Below are 12,076 nucleotides of genomic sequence, written 5' to 3' on the forward strand. Positions count from 1 at the left end.
CAGTGTATTAGGTGCTACTTTGGAAACAAATAATGTACACTCATTAGGCACTTTATGTTTAGGTTGTTTAAATTTGTTTCTGTATAAACTAAAGCAGATGTTTCGTGGACTGCCACATACCAGCTGCTTTTGCCACATTCCGCGTTAACTTTATAGATAAATGTTTCAGATTTAGGCTAGCAATGGATGCCAGATTTGATAAAATTGCTGGGTCCCTACAAATAGCATGTAAGTGACAAGGCATAAACTGTCTTCTTTAGCTGGTAATAAGAATGGCAAAAAATATATTTAGTTTTACATCCTGAATTTCCTCAATATATACTTTCTTAACTCTGCAAATCCAAATTACATGAGCCATGTCATGGGTTTTCAAGCTTGATTACACATTTTGAAATTGTACTGTAATTTCAACTATATTCCAAGTGCAATTACATCCTCCTTACTGCACTCAAAATGAAACAAACATTATATTCCATAGCATCTTTTTGATAATTGCAAAGAAACACTTCATATTTTTCCAACATTATGATTTCAAACATTCAATGACATAACAGAAACACACTTGCAGATGTCAACACACTGCTCCCTTGCTGCTGAAATCCAATGTACTTCATGTAGAATTATCACAGACAAATCCAGTCCATAATCACAAAATTTCATAGAACTGACAAAAATACCAACTTCTATTCATTCCAGATCAAATGGAAAAGTTGTTGCAATGTGCATTCATTCACATGACTCCAAATTTCAAGTAGAGCAGAACACCATTTTTTCCTCAAAAGTTATGTCTAGCATGCAACTAAGTTCAAATTTATTTGGGCGGAGTTATGTGCGCATTAATAATGTTGTTTTGTAATGATGAATCTGCGCTTGTGTATTTAGTTTGGAATACAGCATACATTCAGTCACTTTGTTTCTTGTAGTGTATTTTGTTTATATAATTAAACCTTAGGTAGAATAAGAAAATGAGCATATGATAAAAAGGTTACTGCATTTGTATGGGAAAATATGAACTCGTTTTGTCGAATGGATATACTGCACTTCCAAGGTCGTGCAGTATTTCCATCTGAAAAACTTGTTCATAGTTTCCCATACAAATGCAGCCACCTATAAATATAGTAATTACTTATTATTTAAATTGAATACAAATACATTAAAAACTAATCAATTATCTCACAGAGATTACTAGTAGCTATATTACAAGAGATTTTTGTTATATATTAAAACCTCCAGTCAACAACATATAGTTATGTACAGACAGCATGCTATGAATATGCACAAAATATGTAGATATCAAATACAAGATACATGCTTATCATTGTGTTATCAAATTTACAAACTTCCAACCAATCTATAACCTAATTCTTACTTCCAACACACCCAATATATGACATCATTTTTCTGGGTTCCTGCAGATTTCACTAAGAAATCAATGAATTTTCACTAAAGTTTTCATAACTTTGAATGAAATTTCCATGACTTGTACAAAAAGTAACATTTTGAACCTCCTGTCGAGTTCAGAAGGAAAACAATATTAAAATGGTTTCAAAGGATCTTGCAAAGTTTGAAACTGAAAAAATCCATCATCTTTGTTATTACAAATCCCCCACCTTAGTTGTTTTAGTCTTTATGTAAAGAGTTCTTACAAGATATATATACATACACATAAATAAACATTTGCATTTTAATATGACTCCTTGATCCCAAATAAACCTGGCTAAATATGGATACAATTACAACATATATGCTTTGATTCACATAAAATTGATGAATGCCAACAGTGAACAAATTTATGGTTAGACTGGACTATAAGACAACTGTCCCTTTAGACTCTTGCCTTCTTAATGAAGCAATTAGTTATTTAGTGGTTCTTATGACAGCTAACAGCCACATAATTAATCATTTTTCCTAACAGTAATTTCCATGTCACAGTCACTGAATTAGATGGTAAGAAATACATCAACTTTTGCAGTAATTTTTTATATATATCCTCCAGGATTCTACTACCCAGCCAAATACTCGCAATTTGTCCTCCAGATCACTTTTTCTTGATAAAGCTAGTTCTCTTAGTGCACTGAATGACCTGATCTTCCAGGACGAGTTTCTCCTTCTTGATGGGGGACCAGACAGACTGCTGCTTCTTGGGCATATTGGGTGTATTCACCACCAGTGGTTTACGGGGCTAAAAAAAAAAAACATTATCCTGAATATTCCTTTCCCTAGCAGACCAAACTGCAAATAGTGTAGACCTTAAACTACAGTTACATAATGCACAAAGAAATCAGAGCTCAAACTGTCCTCCAAAAATCTTAAGAAATAGGAATGACCTTATCTACAAAAACAGCATGCAATGGTAGATATGAGTCTACAATGTTTGCAGTGGAATATGTATTAAACACAAAAAATATGATAAAGCAAGAAGAAATGTACAATTAAAAGTACAATGTTAATCATACAATTCATTGTGCATACTGATGTTCTTCCTTATGGCTAAATAGCTTTGTATGTTCACTGACAAATACATGGGTCTCATCATACCCAGTTAGATGTGTATTTAAAGATTACAAATACATGGGTCTCATCAAACCCAGCTAGATGTGGATGCAAAGATTACAAATACATGGGTCTCATCAAACCCAGCTAGATGTGGAAGCAAAGATTACAAATACATGGGTCTCATCGAACCCAGCTAGATGTGGAAGCAAAGATTACAAATACATGGATCTCATCATACCCAGTTAGATGTGTATTTAAAGATTACAAATACATGGGTCTCATCAAACCCAGCTAGATGTGGATGCAAAGATTACAAATACATGGGTCTCATCATACCCAGCTAGATGTGGAAGCAAAGATTACAAATACATGGGTCTCATCATACCCAGCTAGATGTGGATACAAAGATTACAAATACATGGGTCTCATCATACCCAGTTGGATGTGGATGCAAAGATTACAAATACATGGTTCTTACTGAACCCAGCTAGATGTGGATGCAAAGATTACAAATACATGGGTCTCATCATATCCAGCTAGATGTGGATACAAAGATTACAAATACATGGGTCTCATCATACCCAGTTAGATGTGGATACAAAGATTACAAATACATGGGTCTTACTGAACCCAGCTAGATGTGGATGCAAAGATTACAAATACATGGGTCTCATCATATCCAGCTAGATGTGGATGCAAAGATTACAAATACATGGTTCTTACTGAACCCAGCTAGATGTGGATGCAAAGATTACAAATACATGGGTCTCATCATACCCAGCTAGATGTGGAAGCAAAGATTACAAATACATGGGTCTCATCAAACCCAGCTAGATGTGGAAACAAAGATTACAAATACACGGGTCTCATCAAACCCAGCTAGATGTGGATGCAAAGATTACAAATACATGGATCTCACTGAACCCAGCTAGATGTGGATGCAAAGATTACAAATACATGGGTCTCATCGAACCCAGCTAGATGTGGATACAAAGATTACAAATACACGGGTCTCATCAAACCCAGCTAGATGTGGATGCAAAGATTACAAATACATGGATCTCACTGAATCCAGCTAGATGTGGATACAAAAATTACAAATACATGGGTCTCATCATACCCAGCTAGATGTGGAAGCAAAGATTACAAATACATGATTCTCATCATACCCAGCTAGATGTGGATACAAAGATTACAAATACATGGGTCTCATCATACCCAGCTAGATGTGGATACAAAGATTACAAATACATGGGTCTCATCGAACCCAGCTAGATGTGGAAGCAAAGATTACAAATACCTAGGTCTCATCGAACCCAGCTAGATGTGGAAGCAAAGATTACAAATACATGGGTCTCATCATACCCAGTTAGATGTGGATGCAAAGATTACAAATACATGGGTCTCATCATATCCAGCTAGATGTGGATGCAAAGATTACAAATACATGGTTCTTACTGAACCCAGCTAGATGTGGATGCAAAGATTACAAATACATGGGTCTCATCATACCCAGCTAGATGTGGAAGCAAAGATTACAAATACATGGGTCTCATCGAACCCAGCTAGATGTGGAAGCAAAGATTACAAATACATGGGTCTCATCAAACCCAGCTAGATGTAGATGCAAAGATTACAAATACATGGGTCTCATCAAACCCAGCTAGATGTGGAAGCAAAGATTACAAATACATGGGTCTCATCATACCCAGCTAGATGTGGATGCAAAGATTACAAATACATGGGTCTCATCATACCCAGCTAGATGTGGATACAAAGATTACAAATACATGGGTCTCATCGAACCCAGCTAGATGTGGATACAAAGATTACAAATACATGGGTCTCATCATACCCAGCTAGATGTGGATGCAAAGATTACAAATACATGGGTCTCATCATACCCAGCTAGATGTGGATACAAAGATTACAAATACATGGGTCTCATCGAACCCAGCTAGATGTAGATACAAAGATTACAAATACATGGGTCTCATCATACCCAGCTAGATATGGAAGCAAAGATTACAAATACATGGGTCTCATTATACCCAGCTAGATGTGGATACAAAGATTACAAATACATGGGTCTCATCATACCCAGCTAGATGTGGATACAAAGATTACAAATACATGGGTCTCATCGAACCCAGCTAGATCTGGAAGCAAAGATTACAAATACCTGGGTCTCATCGAACCCAGCTAGATGTGGAAGCAAAGATTACAAATACATGGGTCTCATCATACCCAGCTAGATGTGGAAGCAAAGATTACAAATACATGGGTCTCATCATACCCAGCTAGATGTGGAAGCAAAGATTACAAATACATGGGTCTCATCGAACCCAGCTAGACGTGGAAGCAAAGATTACAAATACATGGGTCTCATCATACCCAGCTAGATGTGGATGCAAAGATTACCATTACATGGGTCTCATCGAACCCAGCTAGATGTGGATGCAAAGATTACAAATACATGAGTCTCATCAAACCCAACTAGATGTGGATGCAAAGATTACAAATACATGGATCTCATCATACCCAGCTAGAAGTAGATGCAAAGATTACAAATACATGGGTCTCATCAAACCCAGCTAGATGTGGAAGCAAAGATTACAAATACATGGGTCTCATCGAACCCAGCTAGATGTGGAAGCAAAGATTACAAATACATGGGTCTCATCGAACCCAGCTAGATGTGGAAGCAAAGATTACAAATACATGGGTCTCATCATACCCAACTGGATGTGGATGCAAAGATTACAAATACACGGGTCTCATCAAACCCAGCTAGATGTGGAAGCAAAGATTACAAATACATGGGTCTCATCATACCCAGCTAGATGTGGATGCAAAGATTACAAATACATGGGTCTCATCATACCCAGCTAGATGTGGAAGCAAAGATTACAAATACATGGGTCTCATCAAACCCAACTAGATGTGGATACAAAGATTACAAATACATGGATCTCATTGAACCCAGCTAGATGTGGAAGCAAAGATTACAAATACATGGGTCTCATCATACCCAACTAGATGTGGATACAAAGATTACAAATACATGGATCTCATTGAACCCAGCTAGATGTGGAAGCAAAGATTACAAATACATGGGTCTCATCAAACCCAACTAGATGTGGATACAAAGATTACAAATACATGGATCTCACTGAACCCAGCTAGATGTGGAAGCAAAGATTACAAATACATGGGTCTCATCGAACCCAGCTAGATGTGGAAGCAAAGATTACAAATACATGGGTCTCATCATACCCAACTAGATGTGGATGCAAAGATTACAAATACATGGATCTCATTGAACCCAGCTAGATGTGGATACAAAGATTACAAATACATGGGTCTCATCAAACCCAGCTAGATGTGGATGCAAAGATTACAAATACATGGATCTCATCATACCCAGAAAGATGTGGATGCAAAGATTACAAATACATGGGTCTCATCATACCCAGAAAGATGTGGATGCAAAGATTACAAATACATGGGTCTCGTCAAACCATGTCTCGTCAAACCCAGCTAGATGTGGATGCAAAGATTACAAATACATGGGTCTCATCGAACCCAGCTAGATGTGGATGCAAAGATTACAAATACATGGATCTCATCATACCCAGCTAGCTGTGAATGCAAAGATTACAAATACATGGGACTCATCATACCCATCTAAAAGTTAGGAACAACTATCACAACAACAAAATTATTGACCACAAGCACATGTTGTGTACCCATTGATAAACAGGTTTAAGAAGATTTATAAAGAAAAGACAAAGAATTTACCAATCAAACTCATCTATGATCTTGAAATTGACATCAAAATTGATTTTGTACAAAAAGAGTTTATGTTCTGTGAAAAATAAATGCCATCATTCCATCCAATGTCACTGCTTTGGTGGCTTAGTGGTTAGAGCGTCCAACTCAGATGCGGGAAGTTATGGGTTCGATCCCCGGCCAAGTCATACCAAAGACTACCAAAGACTTACAAAAATGGTACTAACAACTGCCTCGCTTGGCACTCAGCATTAAGAGGTTAGTGTTTGGACTGGTCGGCCTGGTATCAGGATAATGTGACTGGGTGGGACATCATGCTACATGTCAGTGGCATGATACCCCAGTGCTAGACATCACCATAAAACTGTCACACTGCAGACATCATAGCGATATGACTGAAAAATTGTTAAAGCTATGTTAAAAATCCAAATCACACACACACACACACACACACACACACACACACACTCCATCCAATGTCAAACAAGATATCTGAGGACTGAATACAAAGTTTATTTTTGAAACAGCGGTTTTATAGATATTAAATACTTCATGAGGTCCATCAATAAATCATGTAGTGAGAGGCTGTGTATGAACTAAACTGCACAGGACTGGATTCTAAATTCCAAACCAGTATATCATTTCCAATATCAATATTTAAATACTCTTGTTTGCAATACTAATGTTCTGTATCGGGTGACAAAAAAAAAATCAATGCCAATATACATTCTTTTTCCCAATGTTCATGTTTTGATGCTCCTTGTTAACAATAATAATTTACAATGCAGAACAATCTTAGGATTCTTCAAAAATGCATGTATGGATAGTATGGTTAACATTCACACAAAATTTATAACAGTGTATTACAAATTGACATGATTGAATCCAAAATGGCATACCCCTGAAAAGAGATATTTCCAAAGATACTACCAAAAAACAATAAAAAAAATATTGAACTAACTCAACAAAATTCATGAATTTACAAAATACAGAAATTTTTTACATAAGTTTTTCAATTAAACAATCAACTTCATGCATAATATCTTGTCTGAGAAAATATTTTGCAAATTTGTTTTTCTTGTAGCTGTCATTATAAAACTACTGACTATATTGCAAGTATTTCAAAGAAAACAATTGTAACACAGACACACACCATAATTTAATCAACAGCATAAAGTGATATTTAGACTGAAACTAGGTAGATTTTTTGTTATTGCTGTTGATGAGACATATATACATGTACTTTTCAAATATTTTCATCACTCCAGTGGCCTAAGTGGTTTGATTATCCACTTCGAATGCAGGATTTCGTGCATTTGAAAACCTGCTGAGTCATACCAAAGAGTTATAAAAATGGCACTAGCAGCTGCCTCACATGGTGCTCAGCATTAAGAGGTTAGTGTTAGGACTGCTTGGTGTGTTGTCAGGATAATGCCACATTGCAGACATCGAAGCAATATGACTGAAAAAGTGTTCAAGCTATGTAAAAATCCACAACACACACTCAGTTATTTTCTGGAGGTGTAAACCAATCTGTAGTGTACTATACATTAAGAATGTACTTACACCCCATATACTTGTACTTACACCCCATCTACATATACTTACACCCCATCTACTTGTACTTACACCCCATCTACTTGCACTTACACCCCATCTACTTGTACTTACACCCATCTACTTATACTTACACCCCATCTACAGGTACTTACACCCCATCTACATATACTTACACCCCATCTGCTTGTACTTACACCCCATCTACATGTACTTACACACCATCCACATGTACGTACACCCCATCTACATGTACTTACACACCATCTACATATACTTACACCCTATCTACTTGTACTTACACACCATCTACTTGTACTTACACACCATCTACATATACTTTACACCCCATCTACTTATACTTACACCCCATCTACTTGTACTTACACACCATCCACATATATTTACACACCATCCACATGTACTTTCACAATCTACATGAATTTATATCATTGTTTCAACACAAGACACTCAAGGGACAAAGGCATGACAAAAGAATATTCATAATTTACACAAGGGTCAACACTCCTCCCCAAACTAAAGCATCATGATTCATACAAACAATTCCTGTGATGTATACTACAGAACTTTCAAATTAAATATCACACAAAATTATAACACAGATAGTCACATAGTGGACATTGCCATTGCTACTACACAGATAGTCACATAGTTGATATTGCCATTGCTACTACACAGTCACATAGTGGCCATTGCCACTGCTACTACACAGATAGTCACATAGTGGACATTGCCATTGCTACTACACAGATAGTCAAATAGTGGACATTGCCACTGCTACTACACAGATAGTCACATAGTGGACATTGCCATTGCTACTACACAGATAGTCAAATAGTGGACATTGCCATTGCTACTACACAGATAGTCACATAGTGGACATTGCCATTTCTACTACACAGATAGTCACATAGTGGACATTGCCATTGCTACTACACAGATAGTCACATAGTGGACATTGCCATTGCTAATACACAGATAGTCAAATAGTGGACATTGCCATTGCTACTACACAGATAGTCACATAGTGTACATTACCATTGCTACTACACAGATAGTCACATAGTGGTCATTGCCATTGCTATTACACAGATAGTCACATAGTGGACACATCGTAACTGCTAAACAGTCACATAGCGGTCACTGCCACTGCTGCTGCCATAAAAATGATAACTGTATCTTATTATTTTCTGCTGCAGGTGGCAAGATAAAAACTTAAAACATTATGGAATAACTGTGAATATGCTAAAACCTGTATGTACATGCCATAAAACTCCCCCATAGATCACACCCAGACCCAGCTATACAACTGTCTAGTGCATCAGCACATCAGGGTCTGTTCTGCTTGCTCAAGTGAGTAGTTCTAACAAAACAACAGTAACACCTTTCAGTAACAGAGGTGTCATTTTACTGTCAAGAAATGTTCCTTTTTCAATGAGCTAAGACAAATTTTTAATGGTGAGATATGGGTTAAACAAAGACAAGGAGAATGTTCAAATTGTATGATCTTGAATTGATCAGAGATTATTACACTTTCCAAAGGTCACTGGTATTTTCAAGGCAGTGCAGCTTTATTAATATATTGTCAAGCCAAAGAAAAGATACCAGTGTGTGTGTGTGTGTGTGTGTGTGTGTGTGTGTGTGTATGTATGTATGTATGCATGTATGTTGTTGTTGTATGGTTTAACACCATTTTTCAGACACGATAGGATATACATGGCGGCCAGTATTAATGGTGGAGGAAGAACCTGTGGAATCCCCGGAAAGAACCACCGAGCCCCGAGAAGCTAGTGGCAAGCTTTCTCACATACCCACATTAGCCGAATCCGAGACTCGAACCCACGCAGACAGAGGTGAGATGGCAGTAATCTGTAACGGATAGCACTTTAGACCACTCGGCCACTCAGGGCCCCTGTATGTATGTGTGTGTGTGTGTGCATGCATGCATGCATGTACCGTATGTATGTATGTAATTACTTTTCACTAAAACACCTTGGTAACTTGCATTTGAAAGAAGAATTCCATCATCTCAATTTCCACCAATTTTTATAATGATTTGTTTTAGTCAAACTTCCATTCCAGAGATATACTCAAAGATGAAAGGAAAGATTGCTGATTGGTCAAAAGAAATGGAATGTCTCTAGGTCATGACACCAAATAAATTTCTATTAATCGGCTACTGTTTCAACATTTTGCACTTTATAAATAGTTACAATTGTCTGCTCTGTGTAAAATAAATTGAAAAATAATTACTGTACATACTTATGGTACTATATGAATGCATCATTCTGGTGTGAGTGTATCAATAAAGCTTCAATCTTGAAGATACTCATAACCTGGTGCAAGAGTAACATTGTCTGACCCAACAAAAAATCACAAAGTTATGACATTCTCTTTCTCTTAGGCACCCCCCACCCCAATGTGTTTCCTATTGCACTGGTTTTAAAATTAGGGCAGGTAGGTAGTTTTTAAAAAAATGTATATATATTATAATGATTAGTAAATATAATGTACTAACCACTTCAAGTACTGATCAAAGCCACTCAATTAGATGCACAAATCAATTTTTGGATTTTTAAAAAAAAATATTTTTTATGCTGGGGTAAAAAAATGTGCTAGGGTTGGCTACAAAAAATAGGGATGGTCAGCCAACCAGAAATACACATATTTTTGGGGGTCTTAATTTCTTAGATCTGTTTGAGTTACAGAGTTCCTCTTCCCTGCCTTGAAGAAGGCATGACGTGCTCTTGTGGGCACTGGGACTGTCCCTCCTATGGGGAGCCAAGGATCTCTCCTTGTAGAGTCTCCAGTTTTCCAGCAGCAGCAAATGAAGTCTTCCTTGGGGAACTAAGTCTGCTGCTGCATTCCAAATCCCCAAAAGAGACAGACAGAGACAGAGGTAGAAGTGAGCGGAGAGTCTTACTATGAGTGACAGAATCTGTGAGCATTCCCTTGACAGATGAGGAAATTCATCCCCACACAGACAAAATTCTAAAAATTAATGAAATCTGACTTTTCTTAGTAGGGGATCAGTTCCAGATGAGTCAGTCTTACAACAAGGCAATAGGTCATTGGTTAAGACATATATGAGGATAAACCAGTCATCGAAATGCGCATGAACCAGTCATCAAAATGTGCATGACCCAGTCATCAAAATATTGGATAAGAGATCTTGTGGGAATAATCAGAAGATTTCCTGGCCCAGACAAAACTGCAGACATTTCCTGTGGTATGGAAACAAAAAGATGGGGATTTACTAAATACACATCTTAAGAGATCTGAGACTGCCCAGTTATTCTAACTTGTTGTATTCCTGGCTGAGGTGGTTTTCTCCATGTTGAAATATTCTTCCTGATAGAAGTCAAATCTTTCACCCATATTTTTTTAAAACCAAAAGATAAAAACCAAAATAAAATCCCTCACTTTGAATGATTTTCACCATTTTTACTGTACCCTTGTTTAGAAGAGTGCACACCACTTCCATCAATGATACCATTTGGGACTGGTGGAACCAAATGGGGTCCTTAAAAGAGGTAGGGGGTACAGAAATGATGCCACTAACTATCCTCTATCATGAAAAGACAGCAAGATCTGAACAAATCTCTGAAAAGATACCCAGTTTGGACCCTACAGGGATATCTGAGAGAGAAACAACTGGCAGTAGATTGTAGATTGTGTGACTTCCTTGGGCTGACTCTTGATACCTCCTGGCACTATGTCGTGAAAAATGTTGGCTCAAGGAGTTTTAAATTCTGTCTGATGGTTCTTCTGGAGCCCTGCATAAAAAGTTTATTATGAGGATTATTAAAGGATAATGACATTTCTTCGCAAGTGTGGCTGGACGTGGTACTGTGACCAGGGACTAAAGCTGATGATTCCTCAAAAACACACTGACAGTGTAGTAATCAGCCCATCAAATAACTTCTCTGCATCTGGGGGTGGAGGTATTCAAAAGGTTTTTGTTGTGCTCCAGCAAAATTAACGATGTCTCCAAGACAGCATCTCTATGAAGAGGGAGAAGCTTGGCAGACAGCACCAAAAGTGTGTGCCTCTCAGTAATGAAATCCAACAATCTCTGCACAAATGTCTGAGACAATGAGTCCTCCTTCAACAAACTGAAGGAGGAAACCAAAAACAGATTAGCATGGGAGGCAAAAGTAACAAGTGTAAAAGCCTGGAGTTCTAAAGCCTTCAGGGAATTAAGAGAGGT

At 37.4% G+C, this 12,076-nt stretch overlaps 1 protein-coding gene across 1 annotated transcript in view; it reads right to left on the reverse strand.

The window, feature by feature from the left end:
• Positions 1-1,374: 1,374 nt before the first annotated feature.
• The window catches only part of LOC149796158 (uncharacterized), a 105,759-nt gene continuing 95,057 nt past the window's right edge, over positions 1,375-12,076 (reverse strand). Inside the window, exon 11 of the mRNA XM_089963937.1 lies at positions 1,375-2,182. Coding sequence (XP_089820063.1) covers positions 2,039-2,182 — 144 coding nt within the window. The 3' untranslated portion in view covers positions 1,375-2,038. The remainder of the gene's footprint in view (positions 2,183-12,076) is intronic.

This window comes from Sinohyriopsis cumingii, chromosome 7, assembly GCF_028554795.1.
Source record: "Sinohyriopsis cumingii isolate HCF-2022 chromosome 7, ASM2855479v2, whole genome shotgun sequence".
NCBI classification, from domain to species: Eukaryota; Metazoa; Mollusca; class Bivalvia; order Unionida; family Unionidae; genus Sinohyriopsis; species Sinohyriopsis cumingii.